A 23,637-nucleotide genomic window follows, 5' to 3' on the forward strand; every position below is an offset into this window, starting at 1 on the left:
ACACTAGGGAGTAATTAATTGGAGCAAAACAAGGGGCTCCTTTACCAGAGGCACCAGATTCAGTTGTTCTATTCTTACTCTAGATTTTCTTGTTGCTTTTCCCATTTTTAACTGTTAAACTCACAACAGTAGAGCTCAACTTACTGTCTGACTTGAGTATTTTATGTGTTCCTTTTTTTGCTGTACCTAACTACTTAAACTTGTTTGTGAGTTATATATGTTCTAAGCAGCTCTTGTATATGTAGTTGTCACTTCTTARTGTGTGATCTGTTTTGAAAAGCTTTCTTAAATTTGATTGCATTAAGTACAGTGCTCTCCCTATACAGGGCTGCCTCTGGAGAGGGGACCTCTTTACGAGCTGGGACTACTTTGCTGCTAGCTCATCACTGTTTTTCCTGAAATGTGGTGCCAATATTTGTTGCCATTATAGGAGCTAAAATGTGCCCCTCTTCTTTTTTTTTTTTTTTTCCAATTTTTATCTTCTCTTTTAAAAGAGCAACATATCGTTGCAAACAGAGAAAACTGCAAGGCTGCTTGGTAATGACCTTCTTAAAGCACATGGTGGCTAGAGATTAATGCAAGCAAGGGCTGTGGGTGATAGCTATGACTGCTGGCTCATCTTATCAAGCCACTTGGAAGCCAAAGCTGAAAGTTTTGTGTACTCCCATCTGTTTGTGCAGCTACACTGTCATTCTGTGTGAGAATTTCCTCCCACTCAGTTGTATTGAGTCATCAGTTATTACACTGCCATACAGTAATTACTAGCCTTACCTCTAGAATTAAAAAATTGAAATAAAATCACAYAAAAAAAMCCYCACCAACCCACAGCAAAAARCCCTTTTACCAGCACAAAGAAAATATGCTGGAAAATTATGGCACATTTTATTAATTCCCTCCATGGGTTTGCACATTGCTTTTAGTAACTAGAACACGGTGCCTTATTTTAGAGCCAAGGAGAGGGGACCACCTTTTAGTTTCCAGTCCTGTGGCACAATAATCAGGAAATGAGGAGACCTTATAGAGAGAGCTCAACTGTACTGCTGAGATTTCCTTACATGAAWTGTAATCCTGGTCTAATTTGCTTTGTTTGCTTCTGAATGACACTTAATTCTCTTCATTTAAATGTGAGCTCTTACCCATCTCCTACCACAGACCAACCATGGATGGAGCTGCTGCTTTCATTATTTTTGTTAATCTGACTAATTTTTCGCATGCATTTGCTGTGCTCCCTGTCTGTGCAGGACTCTCATAACTAAGGAGGTCGGCAGTGTATCTCTGCGTATGAAACAGGTCGAAGAACTGTGAGTAGGATTAGTCCTTTCTAAACCATGCTGTCTCCACTGTCACTGTTCATCTTCACTTTGTTTCTTTCCTTGGGAAAGCTGCTCCAAAGAGACATGAAGGAGGCGATTTCTGCAATGAGGATTAGTTCAGATGAGCGTGGTGGTCTGTGTTTCCTCTGTCCCTCTCAACCAGCTGCTTATATTGCTGCTGAATTGGTTCATGTTTATTCCATCRTGCTGCTTTTGCTTACCAAAGAGGCTTTAGGTCTATCTAGACTGTTTTCCTTAAGAAGCATCTCTTGCATTTCCTGAGGTGCAGATGGAAATRTTAGTTTGTTTATATAAATGTATGTAAAATACGTCTGCCAAGTATTGCATCACATCTGAATGTCTTAAGAGAAGGGTGGGGTTATCATAGCTTATCATATAAGGTGACATTCATTCTGGGTAGTCAAAAAACATTATTCATATAGGATACTGTTTTCTAATTTTAGCATTAACTAAATTTTGAAACTTGTGTTCATGTCTCCTGGAAAAGATACCAAGTTTGGATTATGCATGTGGAATTTGTTGGGAAATCCAGAGCCATAATGTTCATTGGCTTTTCATAGAGAATGTATTTCTTGAGAATTAGAAGTGAAACTTTTATGTWACCCTCTCAAGTGTTGCAAAGCAATTCTGAGGTAAGGTCTGCCTCTAAAGAAGTTTTGCCCAAATCCTCTAGGAGCTTTACAAGTATTTAATACCTAAAGTTGCTAGCTGAGGCAAACAGCTGCAGTTAGGGCAGGCTTCAAATCAGTGTTTTCCTTAAATCAAGGGAGAAAGTTTCTATTCAAACTTAATGTGAAAGATTCTTRGTTCCTTTCTATCCAGTCTTAAACTTTATTAAAGTWTACAGGAAGTAAATAAACTACAGGAAGCCACAAAGTCTCTGCCTGTTTATTATAGTTTAAGACTGGATAGAAGGCTGCTGGCTTTTTTCAGGAACAGCTTGGGAAAGGTCTTGTAGGATCATGTGTGTGTAGCTGATTGCAAGGAATCAAACAGGAGACAGAAGTTTTCTTGTTTTAAGTAACTGGCTGATCTTTAGAGGTTTATTTGCCTGTGCAGACCAATTTAAACATTTTGGAGGTTTCAATTTGTGTCTGTTCTAATGTGAATGAGGACTAATATGACTGATGTTGGGAATTCCAAGATATAAAAAGTGTACATGAAATGAGTTTCATGGATTTCCCAGCTGAATATAGGTATGTTATCAAAGATACATACCTTGCTTAAACATTCAGCAGGTTTTGCACTGGAAAATGGCTAGGGAAGAYGTTTATGTCCTAAAGCTGGGAAGCTGGTGATTTTAATAATCTGATAGCAAACTTGATGTACTCTAGGAAGATACCTCTTGGTAAGTAAGAGCCTATGGAGTCATTCTTGCCCTGCATGACTCTGTAGCTTTTAAGAGTCTACCCCAACCTAGGCTGTGATTTGGGTTTGTATTTGCCCAGTGAGGTGTTTTATGTTGGAGTTTCCATTTTRGTGTGCAATCCATGTGGAGGAGAGACATGGACAGTCTTCATTCACAACTACACAGAGTAGCTCATCCTGTAGCAGAAAAAAGCATAACTTTGGGGATTCCCCATCTTTGGGGACCCCAGCACTTAAGAAATTCCTTTGATTGGACTCAGTTCCATCTGACTGTTCTCTGCTTTCCTTTACTGCTTGTCCCAGGTATCACTCTCTCCTGGAACTGGGAGAAAAACGTAAAGGMATGTTGGAAAAAAGCTGCAAGAAGTTCATGCTGTTCCGTGAAGCCAACGAGCTCCAGCAGTGGATCAATGAAAAGGAAGCAGCACTCACCAGTGAGGAAGTGGGTGCTGATCTGGAGCAGGTGGAGGTGCTGCAGAAGAAATTTGATGATTTTCAGAAGGTGTGTTGTGATGCTGCATGATGTGTGTATTATGGCCTTTCCAATCATGTATCCATGACAATTCTTCATAGCTGAGTAGGAAACATGGTTTTGATTGGACATAAAAGGTCCATAAAAGGTCCATAAAAGGTATATATTACTTTTTATTTCATTTTGTGAGGCTAGAGGGAATCCCACATTCAAGTGTCTTCAGTTTTATTACATTCCCCGGGATGCTCCATGCTTCCCAGCTCCCACAGAATGGAAACTCTGTTTCAAAACTTAGCAGTATAGGATCTGCCAAGCTTTGGAGGAATTTCAATTTGTATAAAGCATAACCTCCAGTTAAGCTATTCCTGTTGAAAGGAAAGATGCATTTTGGTTTCTGGTCTGGCWGCTGGGACTCCCTGGCACAGGCTCTCTGGGAGCTCAGGGTCACTGTGTTTAACTCCTGCTGTTCACTGCTGGTGAGCCACCTTGTTCCAYGTGTTTTGGTGGGGTGAATGTTAATGCTGGGATCTTTTCCTGTTCTGTGCAGGATCTGAAAGCCAATGAGTCACGCCTGAAGGACATAAACAAGGTTGCAAAGGACCTGGAGTCAGAAGGGCTGATGGTGGATGAAGTACAAGCAGTACAACARCAGGTCCTTTTTTACTCTGCCTAAATCTAATCTAAGAAACAAAATATTCTTCTCATTTGTATTGTCTGTTGTCTTTGCCTGGCATTGCAAGATTCAGGCCGTTCTCTAGTGTGGTCATCACAAGGAGACCCTTAGAATTATATTTTTTAATAATGCTAGAGCAAATTTCGGCACTAGAGTATTSTCCATTTGTATTTAGGAATGGGAAGTCCTTACAATTATATTAAAAGTCATGGAGAATCCATGCATTAACTCTGCTTCATATAAATTTGAAATTTAGCCTTTATTTATTTGCAGGCAAATGGGTGACAAATGCTAGGGAAAAAGAAAAATGAAATAGAGCTTAATTCAGAATGGAGGGGGTTTGTGGGTTTTCTTTTTTGGTTTGGGTTTTTTTTGGGTTTTTTTTGCCAGCTTTTTACATACCTGTGCTATTTCTGTAAATAATTTTATYCTGTGCCAACAAAGCATGAAGTGTGTTGGGAGAAATGTTCTTTCTGTTAGAAAATAACAAATCATTTGTTCTTTCTCCTTTGCAGGAAGTCTATGGGATGATGCCCAGGGTAAGTGTTAATTTCTGAGATGGATGGAGTGACAATTGTAACAGGTTTGGGATGTACAAGGAGAAGCTGAGTCATAATTATAGTTCATTTCCATGGTGGACCTCACTAATGAACATTCAAAGATTATCTTATCTTTGATCCCTTTATTTTCCGAGTGTCTTGGCCACATCACAAACCTAAGCAAGCAGCATAACCCAAACTAATACAAATACATGCATGAAAAAAATGTACCTACTCTGTTAAGGATCAAACATGGAGATTTTTTCAAGATCTTTTTACTGTATTCTGATAGTTTTAGATTCTGCTTCATATTTAAAGCTGTTTCTTCACATTTTCAAACAGGATGAAACTGATTCTAAGACAGCCTCTCCTTGGAAGGTAGGTGTCCTTGCATACAACAAGAAAATAAAACAAAAATTACTGCACATCATCTTTTTTGGATAATTTATTTCTCCTGTGCCATAGAAATTGCTAACAGCCTGGTTTTTACCTCTGCTACAAAACTCTGTTTAGTGTTGAGCTTGTAGTATGAGGGTGATTCCAGTTTCTGGTCAGCAGAAGTTGAATAATCCCTTGTTCACTTTGCATGAATTCTTTGCTTTCTGCTTGCTACAACAAAAACGTTTTTATTCCTCAAAGTCAAAGCCATTTATGTCGATATTCCTTTAGTAATTCCATTAGTCAACTCCAGCTCATTTTCCACAATAAGWAGAAGAAGCCTTTCTCCATTCATTAGAGGCTCACAGTGGAAGAGCTGTAACCTGCTGAAGCACAAAAGTACCTTAAATATTTTTTTAATTGTCCAACATTGTGTTTTCCCTAGTACTTCATTCCTATGTTTTATGTCTTGCATCCACCCTGTTAGACTTAAAGCTGCTTGTACATCTTTTAAGCTGTGTGAATGTGAAAAAAAACAGGTCAGTATGAAATATTTTGACAGAAAATGCAGCCATGTCCCCAGGAACTGGTGACTTTTTAAGTTTGGGGTTTTTTTGCAGATTATAAACATTTCTAAGAGTCTCACAGTAACTTAGCAAACCATGACTAAGAATTGGAGGATTTGTAATTCACTAACTGAAAGTTACTGTTAAATTTTCATCATTTTTGTCCCCATTAAGACTTGTTTGCTTCAGTTTACACTAACAAGACAGTGCTTACTTGTGAATTCCAGCTATTCTTAACTCTGCTCTATAATGCCTTAGGTATTACAACCAGTTATTCTTAATTGCTTTGTACATTTACTTACATTGCCTTTCTTAGTGGTTTCTACTTGATTTTTTAAGGAGTTTTCTTTCAGTCTGGTTTTGCTTCTGGTTAAGAGTTGACTTCAATGCTATATTTTTTATTTCTGTCTTTCTACACAGTCTGCACGTTTGATGGTACACACCGTGGCAACCTTYAACTCAATCAAGGTATTCACACAACTTTCTCTGAACTAATTTAGAAGTTGTGAATATTTTTTACCCTTCTTTCAATAGTCTTTGTCTTTCATTAAGCTTTTAAAACTATTTTGAATCTAGTTTTTAAAAGAAGCATTAGTATACACAGTATTTGCTTCTCCAGTTACATCCCTATTTTATTATATACAGAAAATCATTTGGTTTTATGGCTCAGAAGAAACGCTTAAAATTATTTTAACTAAGCCATCTTAATTTGTGCATTCTTCTGTAATTAAGCAGAATTTAGTAACCTTTACTGGTAGTGAAAGACCAATCTTGACTTTTTACTTCCCTGATCCAGGAGCTGAATGAGCGCTGGAGATCCCTGCAGCAGCTGGCAGAAGAGAGGAGCCAGCTGTTGGGCAGTGCCCACGAGGTCCAGAGATTCCACAGGTGAGGGATTTGTTTGCCCTTGATTCAGTCAAATTGTCTATTAAGAGTTCTAAAATACAGTGGGACCTATTCTAAAGAAATCATATTCAACCCCCAGCTTGTTCAGTGGAGGGTGATCTTGGTTTTAATTCTCTTTTTCGCCTTTTCTTCCTTGAAATCAGAGATGCTGATGAAACCAAAGAATGGATAGAGGAGAAGAATCAAGCATTAAATACAGACAACTATGGGCATGACCTGGCCAGTGTTCAGGCTCTGCAGCGCAAGCATGARGGCTTTGAGAGAGACTTGGCAGCCCTGGGAGATAAGGTGAGACTGTGAAAAAGAGAACCCAAAAGCTTTCTTTTTATCTCCAGAAATGATTGAACCGTAGCAGTTTTTCTCTCTGACTTCATTGTGTTTATTTTCTCTAATTCTAGGTGAATTCTCTTGGTGAAACTGCCCAGCGTCTGATCCAGTCACATCCAGAATCTGCTGAAGATCTTCAAGAAAAATGCACTGAGTTGAATCAGGCCTGGAATAGTCTGGGAAAACGTGCTGACCAACGCAAAGAGAAGCTTGGAGATTCTCATGACCTGCAGCGTTTCCTCAGTGACTTCAGGTAGTGATAATATTCTCCCCTCTCAATTTCRTCATTATTAGTGAAGTGCACATGGCTTGTTGTTCCACAGGAACATTTCTGGCAAGGGTTCAGGAAAGGACTGTTTTCCCTGTTTTGGCATATTTCAGTGGAGAAAAGAGAAAAATTCCCTATTATTGTTTGTTCACAGAGACCTCATGTCTTGGATCAATGGAATTCGGGGCTTGGTCTCGTCAGATGAACTTGCAAAGGATGTGACTGGAGCTGAAGCTTTATTGGAAAGGCACCAGGTATGGGAAAGATAAGTGTATCATAAATATCAACGAGTGTTTCTGTTTTCTGACCCTTTCCAATTAGAGTTCYAAAAAYAGACCMATTTCAGYTCTGGTTATTGAGCAGCACATSTCTGCCYCTTGCAGGAACACCGCACRGAAATAGATGCAAGGGCTGGCACTTTCCAGGCATTTGAACAGTTTGGACAACAGCTTCTGGCTCATGGACACTATGCCAGCCCAGAGATCAAGGAGAAACTGGATATTCTGGACCAAGAACGGACAGACCTGGAGAAGGCCTGGGTCCAGCGCAGAATGATGCTGGACCAGTGCCTGGAGCTACAGGTACTATGCTGCAGTTTGGAAAATAACTCCTCTTTTCATTAAAAAGTTTATTATTTTATGGTGATGACGGTGCTCTTGGTCTGTCTTGCTCATGCTTTGGAGTTTTTTCTCCCCAGCTGTTTCATCGGGACTGTGAACAAGCTGAAAACTGGATGGCTGCYCGGGAGGCTTTCCTGAATACAGAGGATAAAGGAGACTCCTTGGACAGYGTGGAGGCACTCATCAAGAAACATGAAGATTTTGATAAAGCAATCAATGTCCAGGTGAGGAGTATAGCTGAAGTAAGCAGAAAATAGTTTCCTTTTTCTCATACAGATTATCAGCARAAGGAGTTCCTGCCATGTATGGCGTCTAAAGTTCAGTTCCAAATATTCAGCCATGTGGAATTTGCTGCAGAAGTTTAGAAGCAGTTTATGCAGATCTGGATGTATTCCATTGCTTACAGTGTAGAAATAGTGGCACGTATTTGTGTAAATTTACTGATTTGAATTTTTTTTTTCTTAATGTATGATAGAAAAGGATATATTTCCAGTTTATTGTAGCAGAAAGCTGCCCAGATTTATTGGGAGATGATACTGCTGCAGCTTTAAGCCCAAAAGATCCCTTTTCCTAAATACCAAAGGTGAAAGATGTTGTAAGTTGAACTCTACAGTCCTGTAGAAGAGAGACTTCCTTCATAGGTTCGCAGTAATGTAAATTTAAAAAAGAAAAAAAAAGTTGTTCTGTTCCAGACACTGCTCATCATTTCACTTTAGGGAGCCACAGTTCTAATTCATGGTTTCTGGTTTGAATAGGAAGAGAAGATTGCAGTCCTGCAGTCCTTTGCTGACCAGCTGATTGCTGCAGATCACTAYGCCAAGGGAGTCATTGCCAACAGGCGCAATGAGGTCCTGGACAGGTCAGTGCTCTCCGGGGAGGAGGATGCAGATGGCTGGAAACCCTTTTGGAGATGTTCTGTAGTTGTTAAAGGTGATGCCTCATGTGGCTCTAGTGTTTCATTCATTGTATGTGTCAAATTACTACAGGTGGCTTCGTCTGAAAGCCCAAATGATTGAGAAGAGATCAAAGCTGGGAGAGTCTCAGACCCTCCAGCAGTTCAGTCGTGATGTGGATGAAATAGAGGCCTGGATCAGTGAAAAGCTCCAGACTGCGAGTGATGAGTCCTATAAGGATCCCACAAATATCCAGGTGAATGTGGTTCTCAGCTCAAAAATCAGAATATCCTTGTTAACTTTGCAAGGCCTTCTCTGGTTTGAAAATCCATGCTCAGGARTTCTTGTTCAGAGATGACAGAATGATACATCATGTTGGACATGGTCTCCTTTTAACAAGGAGAAAATGGAAGTTACATTATGCATGAAAGGAGACCCAAAATAGAACTCGATTAGTAATTATTCATGCATGTGATTAATTATTCATGCATATAATTAATAAGAAATGTGGTCCCTGCAGCAGAAACTTCCCTAAAGAAACCCAAGTGGCTGTTCTGTCTCTCTTCCAGCATCTAGATGATAAAATAAGGAAATGGAGTTCTTGGGTCTCAACTCTTTTACTTTATGAAATGTGAAATCTCATTTATTTTTCAGTATTAAGGAATAAAGTTACCTCTTATGTTTTAATTCTGGTTTATGAAGTAGTATGAATGCACTGAACTACTTCTCTCGATCTGTTTTATAGCTTTCCAAACTGCTGGTAAGTAGTTTGGACTAGCCCTGGTATGTGAATTTATTTTCTCTATAAGCTTCTGTGTAAGCCCAAGCTCTGGTTGCTGCTCCATCCATCAGTTCATGCAATCTCTTTGTTTTCTGTTAGTTCTTGACCTCCATCCAGGTACAGCTGTTGATCCTCGTCCTATGGGTGTGGCTTTTTAGTTAATACCTTTTCAGCATCATTTATTTATGTATTTGTTTTGCAGGTGTTCTGCATGATCTGTTTAATTTGTGCTGTGACAGTGATGTAGTTTGGGCTTTTCTGGGAGTTAGTTCATATGAAAGTGGGATTCTATCCTCCTTTTTCAGAAATTGGGCTGTTTGATCATCACTGCTGATGATTTAACGCAGGACATAATGCCAATTCCATGACCTTGTGTTTGTAGAATCGAATGCTGAAGATGGAGAACTCAATAAATGATGGCTCTTGATTGGCTTATTTCTTGCAATACATAGAAGGGAATAATAGAAAAAGAACACTCCAGGAAAAGAGATGTACCAGATGGAAAGCTGACAGCACTTGTAAGAATCTGTGAAGGGGAGTTAAATGRGGATATGTGGAGGGAGAAGACAGAACAAAGAAAGGGGACGCTAACAAGAGTGAGAAAGGAAAGAATCATTTGTCACTTTAGGCTGTGATACATTAAATTACTATTTTTTGGTTGAAAAAAGAATTTGAATTTTATATTGAACTAGAAAGGCTTGTCTGCAGTTTGTTGTCATGGTAATTACATGGAGATAGGCAATTGGCAGCTTTTAAATTGAATTTAGCAAGTTGGTAGATTTAGTTTTGACGAGCATGTTTTTACAATCTCGGGATTTGGAATTTACAGTTCCCAAAATAAAGCAGTTCATGCAGAATTTCTCATACCAGCGCTATAATATTTTTCCTCTTTTATTTTTAATCTAACATTTCCTTTCATTCCATTCTCTAGGACACTCTCTACCCATGTCCAATGTCACTAGCATTTCCAGTTTATACTTGCAAATTCTGTSTTGTCACCTTTGTGCTATTGTCATATTCCTGGTGGGTGGATGGATCATAGATACGTGAGAGCTGCACACTCCTTCCCACACCAAGGCTCCTGTTGTTCTCATGGTGCTCTCAACTTGGCAGAGAAAAATTCTTGCCAAATAATTCAGTTACGTTTTTGTAGAGGCTTTTGGCTGTTAATTCAGTATTTACATATATATATATATATGTAATGTGGCTGTGTATGACTAATGCCACAACTGTGCAGAAAGCAGATAAGCTGGAGCAGTGATTTCTGTCAATTGCTTATAGATCAGGAAGGGAAATAGGAATTTGTGCAATTACCRTAGGAGTAGAAAGGATGATCTACTCTATTCAGGGTATGTGTAATTTCTGCTTTTTAAAGGGGTGCATTGAGAATGAGGAATCTTTACTGCAGTAACAGCTCAGCTCAGCGCAGGGAATGATGCACTGGTGCTTGTGAAATGCAGAAAGTGCTGCTAGAGTACCATGTATCAGCTCACCACAGTTTTGCCAGGTCAAAACTTGATGGTTACTGCAGTAATGAGAGTAACCATTGGGGTGAGCARTAAATACCCCACTCAGAAYTKCTTCAGCTCAGCCTGTGCATAAAGMTTATRMSAACCCAGCCCATGAGAACAATGGAGGAGCCCTTTGTGCAGTGTCTGATGATGCTGGGTTTGTCCCTGCAGAGCAAACACCAGAAGCACCAGGCCTTTGAAGCCGAGCTCCACGCCAACGCCGACCGCATCCGCGGCGTCATCGACATGGGCAACTCCCTCATCGAGAGGGGCGCGTGTGCCGGCAGCGAGGACGCCGTCAAGGTGGGCACCTTCCAGTCTTGCTTGGCTTTGCTTTGAGCAGTGTTTGGGTAATTGAGGCAGGACAGTGTCCCTCTAGAACAAATCTTGATTTATAGAAGCTTTTGTATTTCAASTATATGGTGTAAATCAGGTGAATTATTCTGCTTCGGTCTCAAGGAGGATAAATTTTCTGTTCCTGTGATTGAGATGTAAACTATARCTGGGCAGCATGAAATAGTGACTTTAATTTGCATATCTGCAATCAACAGCCAAACTTGCACCATATTCTGGTCTTGCATTTATCAGAACTTTTTTCATTTTTCATTTGTGGCATTTACTTATCTTTCCCACTTTCTGACAGGCACGCCTGGCTGCCCTGGCTGACCAGTGGCAATTCCTGGTGCAGAAATCAGCAGAGAAGAGTCAGAAACTGAAAGAAGCTAATAAGCAACAGAATTTCAATACTGGAATCAAGGACTTCGACTTTTGGCTTTCAGAGGTAATTAAGATGRGAGTTAATTACTTGCAAGACTTCTTTTAAGTTTGTGTTACCTTTGGTGATGTTAGATTTTRTGGAGCACTGTCTACCTTTGAGCAAGTCTAGGTTTATTTTAAAGTAATTTTGTTACTAATAAAATTTTTGTGGATGTGTTCACATTATTAGTTATAAACAATAAGGTGAGGAGCAGCTAATTTGCATGGAACCTTTTAGTTATTAAACAGGTAAAGCAAGGGTTTAGTAGAAAATTGAGAAGTAATTTGCATGGTTTAAAAGCATTATATTTCAAGGAGTTTGTGAAACACAATTTGTTCTTCATTCTTTTTTGCCTTGTCCATCCTCAGGTGGAGGCTTTGTTGGCATCTGAAGACTATGGGAAGGATTTGGCATCTGTTAACAACCTTCTGAAAAAACACCAGTTACTGGAAGCTGATATATCTGCTCATGAGGTATTGCTTTCTCTTTTAGTTTTGGGAGATAAATCATAGTCATGAGCAAATTCTACAGGGACAACTCYTGATACCTGCTGCAGTCACAGACTTGTTGAAAGATGGTTTTTAACAAAAGCAGTTCTGATTTTCATCCTGACRTAATGAGCACAGAAATGAGCTCTGGCCAATTCTCTTCTCTCTCCCCTACGTGTCCAGGACCGCCTGAAGGACCTGAACAGCCAGGCTGACAGTCTGATGACCAGCAGTGCCTTTGACACGTCCCAAGTGAAGGACAAACGTGAGACCATCAACGGGCGCTTCCAGCGCATCAAGGGCATGGCCAGCGCCCGCCGCGCCAAGCTCAACGAGAGCCACCGCCTGCACCAGTTCTTCCGCGACATGGATGATGAGGAGTCATGGATCAAGTGGGTGTTTGGGACGTTCTGGGCTGGCCAGTGACACTCACAGTCTGTAGAGTGGCTTTACAGCTGCCTTCCCACAGCTGTGTGTCTATAGGAAATCACCTTTGCTGCCATTCCAGGAAAACTCTGGTTTGGGTCTGGTTTCYTTGGTCAAATCCCAGTAAGCAGAAAAAGTATCACTGTTTAGACTTGGACCAAGTAAATGAAATTTTATTCTAGTCTTTTTGGGAAAACTCCTACCAAAAATTGGAACCTTCTTCTGTTTCAAGTACTTTTTTGACTCTAGCCAGGTGTTGTGCTCTGGATACTGTTAGTACCTCAGGAGGAGGGAAAGAAGTGAGGCTGATAGGAATTGTTCCAATCAGAGCACTTACCTTGTCATGCTTTTAAAACAAACAAAAATTGGACAACTTTACAAAAGGCATCTATATTTTTAAAAAGAAAACASTACAGAGGAATTCTGTCCTTCAAAGATAAATTATGGGCCCTCTGTCATCTTCTTCCCCCCACACAGTATCCCTGAATGTGCTGCCAAGAGCYACTTGCTGTTTGCTAATACCTCTCRTACACAAGTTTTTACATCCAAGATCTTCATGCAGTGCAGAGCAGTTGTGTATCTGAAGGGTTTTCTTTGTCAAGTTGGACCTTTAGAAGTAATGTCCATATTTTATCTTTCTCTCTTCTGTGTTGAATTTAGAGAGAAGAAGCTGTTGGTTAGCTCAGAGGACTATGGCAGAGACCTGACTGGTGTGCAGAACCTGAGGAAGAAACACAAGCGCTTAGAAGCAGAATTAGCTGCCCACGAACCTGCCATCCAGGTAAATGCCTCTCCCCATGACAGCTAGCTCTATAAGCAGCACTTACTTTGCTTGTGGCAGAGATAAAAGCCAGCAGTAGTTTTGCTGGACCTCAAACAATGCACATGAGSAGGGCAGGTGATGTTCCAATAATTGTGTTTCTCTGCAGGGTGTTCTGGACACGGGTAAGAAGCTTTCGGATGACAACACAATTGGAAAGGAGGAGATACAGCAGAGACTGGCTCAGTTTGTGGATCACTGGAAAGAGTTAAAACAGTTGGCAGCTGCTAGGTATGAATTTCTGTAAAATTGAATATTAAAAGTTACAGGGACTCATAATGATTTAAAGAATTTCAGGGTGTTAGTAATATGATGTAATAGCACCTATCACTGATCACAGACTCCACAAGACTCTTGAAAATGTTCTTCAGAAATATGAGCCTCTTATTGAGGTGTATGTTGTATTTAGCCTTTTCTTGCACCAGTTGGAAACCACAGACTTRAAATCAACTGGCTTTAATCTGCTACCAAGAGGTTTTTCCTGAAAAGAAACTGTTGGGAGAGTTTGCTTCAGTCCTTTGGCAGCTGCAGGCTTTGTAGTCCAAGGAATTCCTAGATCTGCAGCCATGGCTGYTGCTGGAGGAGTGAAGTGTGAATGRTGAGGTTCAGGCTCTGCMCATTGTTTYYRTAKCTTACATCTACATGAYGTAAAGCAACACTGACTAATTTTGCCTCCCTACACAGGGGKCAGCGTCTGGAGGAGTCTCTGGAATACCAGCAGTTTGTAGCAAATGTTGAGGAAGAAGAAGCCTGGATCAATGAGAAAATGACACTGGTAGCCAGCGAGGATTATGGRGACACACTTGCTGCTATCCAGGTATGGAGGAAGTTGTCAGCACTTTTTTATTGCATTATTGTTGGCTGGAGCATTACGAGCCTTTTCTTTAACTATCTTTACTATTTTGAGATTATTGTTGGTTCCTTTTGAAGGCCTACATTGTAAAATCCAAAAATTCACTTTATAAAAGCATCCCAAGTGTGTTATTTCTTGTAGAAATGACTTGCAGTTTGGTGTGGCTRTGTATCTCTTGACCTCTGATGGGCAGTTGTGGTTACATCAAATGGCTAGACTGGATTGGAAATCAGTCTCTCAGTCTCCTTTTGTCCACAGAAAACCACCAARTTGTGCTAACCAGCTAAGATTAACAATTTTTGTCAGAAAAAATTATGATAACTGATTTTTAACAATGAATGATTGTTTAACAAATATTGGGAACTGATTTTTAGAAGTGCCTGTGTCTTCTTTTTGCAGGGCTTGCTGAAGAAGCACGAGGCATTTGAGACTGATTTTACTGTCCACAAGGACAGAGTGAACGATGTCTGTGCTAATGGGGAGGATCTCATTAAAAAGGTGAGCATGAACTAATAAAGAGAAACCTTCAAAGGCTCCCCAGGACATCTTCATATCACAGTAGACTTGCTCTTCTCTGTCATCTCTTTGAAAAGAGCTCTTACTCATTTTTTGCAGCTGAATAAGCTGTTGGTGTTTTGCTTTCAAAGCTGTTTCTGAGACAATATCTTTCAGCTSAAGTCCTTGCTCTGTCACCACCGTACTGAATGCCTCAAATGACTTTAACATCATACAGGATGACTGTTTTTTTTTCCTCCATCACACAGAACAATCACCACGAGGCGAACATCACTGCCAAGATGAAGGGGCTCAGAGGCAAAGTGTCAGATCTGGAGAAAGCAGCAGCTCAGAGGAAAGCCAAATTGGATGAGAATTCAGCCTTCCTGCAGTTCAACTGGAAAGCAGATGTGGTAGAGTCATGGATAGGTATGTTTTGTACTGGAGTAAATCTTTGGTCACAAGCAAACCTTAAACTCCTTCATTTCCAAAGGTCTCCAGTAGCTCCTCATGTGCTGTTGTAACAAGCAGACCTAAATCCTTGTGGTAACCTCATTTGGAACAGAGGGAATGTTTGAGATGRAGAAATTACATTTTTGCAAAATTTGTTTCATTTTCCAGGTGAGAAGGAAAACAGTCTGAAGACAGATGATTATGGCCGTGACCTCTCTTCAGTGCAAACCCTGCTCACCAAACAGGTCAGTGCTGATGCTGCTGCCACCCTGTGATGGAGGGAACAGCTGATCTCTTCTACAGCACCCAAACATCCAGTACTTAACTTTGAAATATGTGCAGGGTATTGGAAAGAAAAATACAATCTAAAATATGTTTTGCTCTTTTAATGCTTCAGGAAACTTTTGATGCTGGCCTTCAGGCTTTCCAGCARGAGGGAATTGCAAACATCACTGCTCTGAAAGACCAGCTGCTTGCAGCCAAGCACATCCAGTCCAAGGCCATCGAGGCCCGGCATGCTTCCTTGATGAAACGCTGGAATCAGCTACTGGCTAATTCTGCTGCCAGGAAAAAGAAACTCTTGGAGGCTCAGGAGCACTTCAGAAAGGTGAGTGGCCAACCATAGGCCTACAAAAATCGAATTGTGCACTTTATAAAAAATACACTATTGCCACTTCTGTAGCTTGTTCATGCTTCTGAAACTAATGATTATGGAGATCCTGGAGACTTAACATAAGAATTTCTGAGATGCATGTTAATTCTAGATGAGCTCATACAGAATATTTGTATAACTGAACAACTGGATTTCTTCTCTTTTCAAGGTTGAGGATTTGTTCCTGACTTTTGCAAAGAAGGCCTCTGCCTTCAACAGTTGGTTTGAGAATGCTGAGGAGGATCTGACAGATCCTGTGCGCTGCAATTCACTGGAGGAAATCAAAGCCCTGAGAGAAGCTCACGATGCTTTCCGTTCCTCCCTAAGTTCTGCYCAAGCTGATTTCAACCAGCTGGCAGAGCTCGACCGCCAGATCAAGAGCTTCCGTGTGGCCTCCAACCCCTACACTTGGTTCACTATGGAGGCTCTTGAAGAAACCTGGAGGAATCTGCAGAAAATTATCAAGGCAAGTCAGTGAGGGAAAGACTCTCTTCATAGTTTATGACCTTTCAGTTGTCCCTGCAGGTTGTTCTCTGAGATAATAGGTCCAARAGTCACTGTAAAACAGGTCAAAATATCTCAAAATTTGTGAGCAAAGAAAAATTGCCATTAACTGTAAACTTGTGCTATTGTCAGTTGTTACTGTGGTTTTCCACTTGTGGCTCTTCCAAAAGCAAAGGATGTGTCTCACTTCCTAACTGTAAAATAAGTGTAGCTTCTCTGTTGTGCAGTGAAGCAAGTGCTGTTTCAATTCCAGTTCTCAGGACTGTTCTGAATTGTCACATGAGATGTTTTTTCTCTAGATATCCAGGACATCAAGCATTCAATCTTGTGCTGAGGCTCAGAACTGTGCTGGGATGCAGCTTTTAGTTTTTGCTTTCTGTTACAGGATGAGACCAATCCCTTTATTTCTCTGAAATTGCTCTCTTTCATTTCTCAGGAACGTGAACTGGAGCTGCAGAAGGAACAGCGAAGGCAGGAAGAAAATGACAAACTCCGTCAGGAATTTGCTCAGCATGCCAATGCCTTCCATCAGTGGATTCAGGAGACCAGGTATAGTTTGTCTTTTCAGGACCTACCCTTGGAGAATTCCTTAGGTAGTATTTGTATGCATTCTCCATCTCTTTGGACTGTCAAAGTTGTAAATGTCTCCTGCTGAAAAACACCTCATCAGGACTTGTCCTTTTCCTGCAGCTGGGATTTGAGGGAGACCTCAAATTRGCTGCAGGGGAGAGGAAAGCCCTGAAACACGGGATTTTAAAAATGTTCCTATTTCTGAATTCRTTTTCCTGTAGTAATTCCAGTTATCCAGGACTTCATTTTTGTCCAGTTATTCCTGAACTAGGCTCCAGCACAGCTAGGGAGGTGGAGCACAAATAGCTCCACGCAGACCCTGAAGTGCCAGTGGTGTTTCTGTTGATGCCCCTTTGGTGTTGAGTAGTGTATTGGGACTCTTACTGGAGTTCAAATAGAGAAAGAAGCTATGAAAAAAGCTTAAAACTTTGTAATCATTATCCTGAGCTGCTGTCTCATAATAACCTTSTCTAAGGAGAGGGGGTAAAGATTTAACAACTGTGTTGGAAGTAAAAAGTCTCAAGGTTGAGCATTGCAGGTGCCTGTGCTCAGWCAGTGCTGTCAGCAGCTCTGACAGGCTCTGGTTGGGGGTCAGAGGAGGTGAGTTCTGTTCCATGTAACCCTGTGATTCTCTYTCTCTGTGTGTTTACAAATAGTTCTGTGTCTTCATGAAATAATGAAATATAAATATGATTTTTAACTTWTTGATGTTTGCTTCCCACCCAAATCTCTGTCCCTCTCTTACTGTCTTGTCTCTGTCCTGCTGCCTGATGTTTGGATCTTCACATTCTACAGGACTTACCTGCTAGATGGGTTAGTATTGAATTTTATATCTTTAAAATTTTGGTGATGTGTTCTGCTCTCTGTGTGTGTTTTCTCTTGTCCTTACATCGCTTGTGAAAGCTGCACTGAAACCCCTTTTATTTGAAAAGAGCAATCTGTTGCTGAGGTGCACAGACACAGGAAACAAGAGTAGTTAAGTATAAACCAGTAGCAACAAAACAATTTCCTAGTCAAATACAGAATTACAATCGGCAGCCACTGGCACACCATGGAAGTCCTGACTTTTGCTCTTGCTTTCTCTGAGGGCTTGCACAGAAAAAGGCCCTTAATTTGATAAGATTAGTGAGAATGTAGCTGCTTTCCCAATGCAGACTATTCTGACATTCCTGTTTTTCAGCTTAAGAGATTTGCTTAGTGAAATAAAAYGTTTGACCATAACTGTTCTCAGAACAATTAAATCTTCAAAGTATCGACTGGTTTTGATAAGGAGAAGGGAAGATTCTTACAACGAAGTTTTGCTGAAATTACATATCTTAAAACCCCTTAGTTTGCAAATACTGACTGCCCATTTTCAATCTGCTGCAGAATCCTGCCCCATATAGATTTTAGCCTTGACAGAAGAAAACAGACTTTCCAACAGGAATCCACAGAGCTGTTGGAGTTTGCCAGCAGTTTTAAGCCCACTCTGTCCACAGGAATGATTCCTGATGAGGATGGGTGCTGGCTATTTGGATGTGGAAAGGAAATAATAAAAGCTTTAAATGCTTTCAGACTGCCAAAGCCTCTGCAAATGTGTCTGTCCAGTTAAATTTCTTCAGCAGGATGAGTCTCAGCACAGTGGAAGCTTTGTGATAAGCTGTGATGTCAAATGTCAAGTGTCTGGGCCAGGGCAGAGGCTGTGTGTGAGCCTGTGCACAGGGCTGGAGAAGAGCAGGGCCTTGCTCCTAAAGAAAAAGCTTTTCCTTATAAAAGGGTGGAATCTTCGCAGATAACTCTGCTGCTTATTTGCTCTGTRATGATAACAGTCTCTTGTGTTCTGCCAGATAAAAATAGTTTGCCCCATTTTTTGTTGTACAGTTTAATGGAACTGAGCAGATTTTCCTGGAATGGATGCTGAATTCTCTGCTCCTTTGTCAGATAGTGTTGTGGATTAGTTCTGGTATCCAAGAAGGAGTGAACAGAAAGAAGCCATTCACTGAAAGATGCAGGGTCAGAATTAGAGATCCTCATGCCAGGCTCTTTTGTTGAACAAATTACCAGAAGACTGCTGATATGCCAGGCAGAATTTGTCCCTAATTCTGCGTGAATAGATCAAAAAGGTGGATTTAGTTCCAAGAGGCATTTGCTGTGCTTAGCCTGGCTTGGCAAGAGGGAAGGCAGAGCTTCAGGGAAGTGTCAGGAGAAGAGCTGCCATGCACACTCCTTGCTTTGCAGCTTGTGTGTGCCCAGCACTGCCTGGAAGGGGTTTTCTTTGGGGAAGGGAGGAAGAAGAATTTGGACTTTAGGAAGAAAATGCCTTTAAACAATCTGTAGATGAGTTAACTGTAAAACTTCAGTTTGTCTCTTAGCAAGACTCACTTTTCTATGACTTACACGAAAATAATAATTTTATTTTTGTGTATGTGCAACCAGCATTTAAATAATTTTCTCTCATTAAGTACTTGCTTGTGTTTGCTGCAAGGCAGTGCTGGCTTGGAGTGTGGCTCCACTGCAGTGGCCATGTTTTGGTGTGTTCTTTCCTCTGTTCTTTCTTTCTTCCTTTTTGGAATTTACTTGGTTTCTTTCCTTTGACTAGCATAGCATATCGTCGTGTCATTCGTGTCTATCAGTATGAAGTTGGGGATGATCTATCTGGAAGGTTTTTTTCCTCTTATTTTCTTACCTCACTTTGGTTTTCAAACGCACTCTTTAATTCCAAGGCTCGCTTTCCTTCCAACTAACTTTCACGGCTTAGAGATGCTTGGAGGTTTTTTTCCCTGTTGGTTCTTTCCAYGGTTGGTTCCCAGCTTCCTGCTCAAGGCTCTGGGCGTGTGCTTCATCTCTAGGCGGACGTTKAGTCTGAGCCTTAACCCTGTGGTGAGAAACACCCAGATGTTTGGTGCATTTTCATTGCTGCAGAGTGATTCAGCACTTGAAATCCCCATTCTCAAGAAGCTCAAAAGCTTGTGGGAGGACAGAGTCCCCAGTGGGGATGAAAACCTGGTTTTAGTGACTGAAATACCAGAGATTCAGGTTTTAGGAACTGAAATACCCCAGAGTCAGAGGACACCCCACGTACACAGCACCCACACTCACTGTCCATGTGTGGGTCATGCAGTGCGAGCTCTCACCGTACGTGTTGGAAGGACAGAGATTCCCAAACACGGCTGCTTAGAGATTGCTTGGGATCTTGGGGTGGGGGGAAAGCAGCATCCAGAGACTGTCCATAGCTAGTCTGTGTGAAGGAGATCTTGGAGCCCCTGGCCACGGTGGGGACGTGCATGTAAAGCTCAGGGTGGAAATCACGGGGCAGAGTGGCTGAGCCTCAGCTGCTCTGGGTGCAGCATGGRCAGGTGGGGTGGGAAAGGCACCTTTCCACCAGGCACTGCTGAGCAGCAGAGGTCTGTAGCTCTCTGCAGGGATTATGCCACATTATGATTACTTTTCAACCAAACCAGTAGTTCTCACCATCTTTTTTTACCCTCATTTTCCCCTTTGTAACACACCTTTGTAGAGCTCCTGTACCTGACTGCAAATTCAGCCCATCCCCAGTGACTCACCTGCAGTTGGTGTGTGTGGTGTGTGCTGGGCACGGGGCAGGGGGTGGGACTGCACTAAATTCTAATTCCATGAGGTCCAGTAAAGCGGGTGCTTTGAGTCTGGCATGAAGTGTGGCTGCTGATCACGTTGCCTTTCAAATGGGGCTAGAAATTAACTATATRCAGAAATAAGAATCAGACAAAATGAACACTGTCAGTCTGAAATAGGATGAGTCAGCATGAACAAAACACAAAAACAGTTTAAATACCTGAAAGGATTTTTCATTTCAAGGAAGGACTGTTAATTTCAAGCCCCACATGCCATTTTTTTATGAGGTAAGTGCCTTCTCTCACTGTTGTTCTGTGTTTAGGTCATGTATGGTGGAGGAATCAGGAACGCTGGAGTCACAGCTGGAAGCTACTAAAGTAAGTGATGTACACTTATGGCTAAAACAGCATTTCCAGCTGGCTTGGGAATACAGGGTGGGAAGGGAAATGCATGTAATTATATGGGAAAATCTTAATTGATTTTAGACATTTGGASTACTGAAGAGACCTCTGGGATTATCTATTTACATATCTGATGTCTACTTACTTTGCAGGCCATGAAACAACACTGATGTAGTTTTCCTTTTTTTCCCCTTTTTCCTAAAGGACATGGAGTAGGGCAGAGACAATATAGTATTTTCAGCACATTTCCTAATAAGAGGTTTTTTAGTCTCCAGAACTGGTTTGCAAGCCCAGATGTCCAATAGTGAGCATGAAAATGAATATTGCTCTGCATCTTATTTCACAAATCTCAGTATATGTACATAAAGTCCTAGGAAAAAAAGAAGAGTATAACTCTTCTTCCCCTGCCAGCCTCTGTTCTAAATTTTTATGATAGTTTTTTTTTGGTGCTCCATGATTTTTATCCTCTTTGCTCCCTACTCACAGCGCAAGCATCAGGAGATCCGAGCTATGAGGAGCCAGCTGAAGAAGATTGAGGACCTAGGAGCAGCCATGGAAGAGGCACTTATCTTGGACAACAAATACACAGAACACAGCACTGTGGGGCTGGCACAGCAGTGGGACCAGCTGGACCAGCTGGGCATGAGGATGCAGCACAACCTRGAACAGCAGATCCAAGCCCGGTACTGCCCGGCCCATGTGTGGTTTGAAGTGTCTGACTTGGGGTGGGGAGAAAGACAGGAGCCAGAGCTGTCCATACCTGCAGCCAGTCTTGCATGGTCTGTGCTAAGGAGTCTCCTGTGTTCAGCCCAGTGGATGCAATAAGCTTGTACATCCCCACCACTTTCTGGTTCCCTTCAGAGGGATGAAGGGAGCAGTTTTGTAATAGCTCCTGTTGGCCATGAGCAGTGGTGGGATCATAGTGGAACAGATTTATTCTGTGGAATAAGTGTGTACAAGTGTCCCCACATAGAATGGTTGTTTGCTCCTTTCTCCTCACCACATGGTCCAGCTACTGGCTGGGGACTGATGGGAGTTCTGCAGTTCAGGAGCTGTTCACCAACTTTGCTGCTTCCTTTTCAGGAACACCACTGGAGTCACCGAGGAGGCCCTGAAGGAGTTCAGCATGATGTTCAAGTGAGTTGCAGGGAACACATGCCAGAGGAACACTTGGGAGATATTTCTGGCACATGGATGGCTCCTGTTTGTAGGATCCATTTGTGGCTCTGTTGTTGTCTGCCCCACTTTGTGCTGAGCTGCTCCATTCTCTGCCAGAGGACAACAGCCTCCAGGCCCTGCTGCTGGTAGTGCCAATGCATTCCAACTGGGAATACAGCTGGGGTTTGGGTTTTTTTTTGAGGGGGGATGATTTTTAAGCAAAGTAAAGAATTTGTGCATACTTCTAATATATGTTAGAGGTATTTATTRATACAAACTCATTTGTCCAGAATAGCAGCTGGTTATAACCTTGATCAAATTTTCAGCCCAGTTTACAGCCCTCAGGACTCAACAACTGACACTTACACATGGGTTCTGTTTTTTTTTGTTTTTAGGCACTTCGACAAGGATAAATCTGGACGACTTAACCACCAGGAGTTTAAGTCTTGCTTGCGCTCTCTTGGCTACGATCTGCCCATGGTTGAGGAAGGAGAGCCAGACCCTGAGTTTGAGTCTATTCTCGACACTGTAGATCCCAACAGGTACATGGGTTGGACCTTCTGTGCAGTAAAATACACAGAGGTATTGGCTGGGGAGTTGGCTGGAAGGTGTCTCACAGGCTGAGAGCTGTGGTTGTATTTACAATGACCATGTGAAAGCCTTTAGGGAAAGGCAAGACTGACATTTGTTAAGAAAACATTCACTTTCAGGAATTATTTGGTGTTGAGTTTCCTGTGCTAARACTTCCAGTCCTTCCAGAATAGTTSCATCCCCTCTCTGGWGGGCCTGGCAGTGCTGTGCTCTGGGTTCTCACACTGTGTTTCACTGGCAGGGATGGACACGTCTCGCTGCAGGAGTACATGGCCTTCATGATCAGCCGYGAAACAGAGAATGTGAAATCCAGCGAGGAGATCGAGAGCGCTTTCCGTGCCCTCAGCTCCGAGGGAAAGCCCTACGTGACCAAGGAGGAGCTYTACCAGGTAAGTGCTGGTTGTGGCCCCCCAGGGAAGAACACACAAGATCTTTGTTCATAGGTAAAGCCCATCGTGAATGGTTTGGAGGGTCATGTCACTGGGGCTGAGGGATCCCCTGCAGCAAATACAGAAATTGCTGCAGCAGACCTACTCAGTTGCTTTCTTGGCWCTATAGAGGAAGAGCAAAAGCTTTATGTACCAAAGAACTGCTTAGGGTGAGTAAAACAAGACCTGCTCAAAGGCCTGAAAGTGCACTGTCCTCAGAACTTGGAGCTTACCTTTCATCATTTGGGAGACTAGAGGGGGATGTTTCTGCAGACAGAGATTCAAAGGAAAAGCTTGAGCCTAAGCTTAAGTATGAACATCTCCCTCGCACTGCTCTGCCAAGACAGCAAGTTTTTCCTGTCTGAATCCCGACAGCTGGCAGGGAAATAAAGAGTTTGCAGTGYTTCCTTGTGCCAGTTACCTGTTGTGTCTTCGGGGGGAAGACTCTGGTCAGGCCTTCCAGCCCTTAACCAAACAGTGCCAGCAGCCAGAGCATTTCCATGCTGGGTGTAATTGTGCTGCTCTGGTTTCTGCCCYGGGGAATGGGAGGGCTGCCTGTCAATGCCCCTTGGCAGCACCAGAGCCCTCTCATCTCCACGCTGTCTCTCTTTCAGAACCTGACCCGGGAACAGGCCGATTATTGCATCTCTCACATGAAGCCCTACATGGATGGCAAGGGCAGGGAACTGCCTTCTGCCTACGACTACATAGAATTTACACGTTCACTCTTTGTGAATTGATCTGAAACACTAGTACCAAAAGATGCAAAGGACATGCTCACGTTTGCTGACTGTAGCTCTGCATGTGTCTCTCTCTCTTTGTGCTCTACAATAAT

At 41.9% G+C, this 23,637-nt stretch overlaps 1 protein-coding gene across 1 annotated transcript in view; it reads left to right on the forward strand.

Moving 5' to 3' along the window:
- The window catches only part of SPTAN1 (spectrin alpha, non-erythrocytic 1), a 45,327-nt gene extending 21,785 nt beyond the window's left edge, over nucleotides 1–23,542 (forward strand). Inside the window, exons 23-57 of the mRNA XM_057374608.1 lie at nucleotides 1,242–1,301; nucleotides 3,006–3,204; nucleotides 3,722–3,826; nucleotides 4,363–4,386; nucleotides 4,729–4,764; nucleotides 5,751–5,798; nucleotides 6,127–6,218; nucleotides 6,380–6,524; nucleotides 6,635–6,816; nucleotides 6,986–7,085; nucleotides 7,215–7,412; nucleotides 7,529–7,675; nucleotides 8,207–8,310; nucleotides 8,438–8,600; nucleotides 9,090–9,104; nucleotides 10,808–10,939; nucleotides 11,280–11,417; nucleotides 11,762–11,866; nucleotides 12,065–12,273; nucleotides 12,968–13,088; nucleotides 13,237–13,358; nucleotides 13,812–13,944; nucleotides 14,380–14,478; nucleotides 14,745–14,904; nucleotides 15,097–15,173; nucleotides 15,326–15,535; nucleotides 15,750–16,046; nucleotides 16,521–16,633; nucleotides 17,450–17,467; nucleotides 20,547–20,601; nucleotides 21,112–21,308; nucleotides 21,709–21,762; nucleotides 22,179–22,325; nucleotides 22,616–22,763; nucleotides 23,417–23,542. Of these exons, the coding sequence (XP_057230591.1) occupies nucleotides 1,242–1,301; nucleotides 3,006–3,204; nucleotides 3,722–3,826; nucleotides 4,363–4,386; nucleotides 4,729–4,764; nucleotides 5,751–5,798; nucleotides 6,127–6,218; nucleotides 6,380–6,524; nucleotides 6,635–6,816; nucleotides 6,986–7,085; nucleotides 7,215–7,412; nucleotides 7,529–7,675; nucleotides 8,207–8,310; nucleotides 8,438–8,600; nucleotides 9,090–9,104; nucleotides 10,808–10,939; nucleotides 11,280–11,417; nucleotides 11,762–11,866; nucleotides 12,065–12,273; nucleotides 12,968–13,088; nucleotides 13,237–13,358; nucleotides 13,812–13,944; nucleotides 14,380–14,478; nucleotides 14,745–14,904; nucleotides 15,097–15,173; nucleotides 15,326–15,535; nucleotides 15,750–16,046; nucleotides 16,521–16,633; nucleotides 17,450–17,467; nucleotides 20,547–20,601; nucleotides 21,112–21,308; nucleotides 21,709–21,762; nucleotides 22,179–22,325; nucleotides 22,616–22,763; nucleotides 23,417–23,542 (4,279 nt within the window). The remainder of the gene's footprint in view (nucleotides 1–1,241; nucleotides 1,302–3,005; nucleotides 3,205–3,721; nucleotides 3,827–4,362; nucleotides 4,387–4,728; nucleotides 4,765–5,750; nucleotides 5,799–6,126; nucleotides 6,219–6,379; nucleotides 6,525–6,634; nucleotides 6,817–6,985; nucleotides 7,086–7,214; nucleotides 7,413–7,528; nucleotides 7,676–8,206; nucleotides 8,311–8,437; nucleotides 8,601–9,089; nucleotides 9,105–10,807; nucleotides 10,940–11,279; nucleotides 11,418–11,761; nucleotides 11,867–12,064; nucleotides 12,274–12,967; nucleotides 13,089–13,236; nucleotides 13,359–13,811; nucleotides 13,945–14,379; nucleotides 14,479–14,744; nucleotides 14,905–15,096; nucleotides 15,174–15,325; nucleotides 15,536–15,749; nucleotides 16,047–16,520; nucleotides 16,634–17,449; nucleotides 17,468–20,546; nucleotides 20,602–21,111; nucleotides 21,309–21,708; nucleotides 21,763–22,178; nucleotides 22,326–22,615; nucleotides 22,764–23,416) is intronic.
- Nucleotides 23,543–23,637: the final 95 nt, after the last annotated feature.

The sequence above is a fragment of the Malurus melanocephalus genome, unplaced genomic scaffold (assembly GCF_030028575.1).
Source record: "Malurus melanocephalus ecotype Western Australia unplaced genomic scaffold, MMel_1.1 scaffold_230, whole genome shotgun sequence".
Lineage (NCBI taxonomy): Eukaryota > Metazoa > Chordata > Aves > Passeriformes > Maluridae > Malurus > Malurus melanocephalus.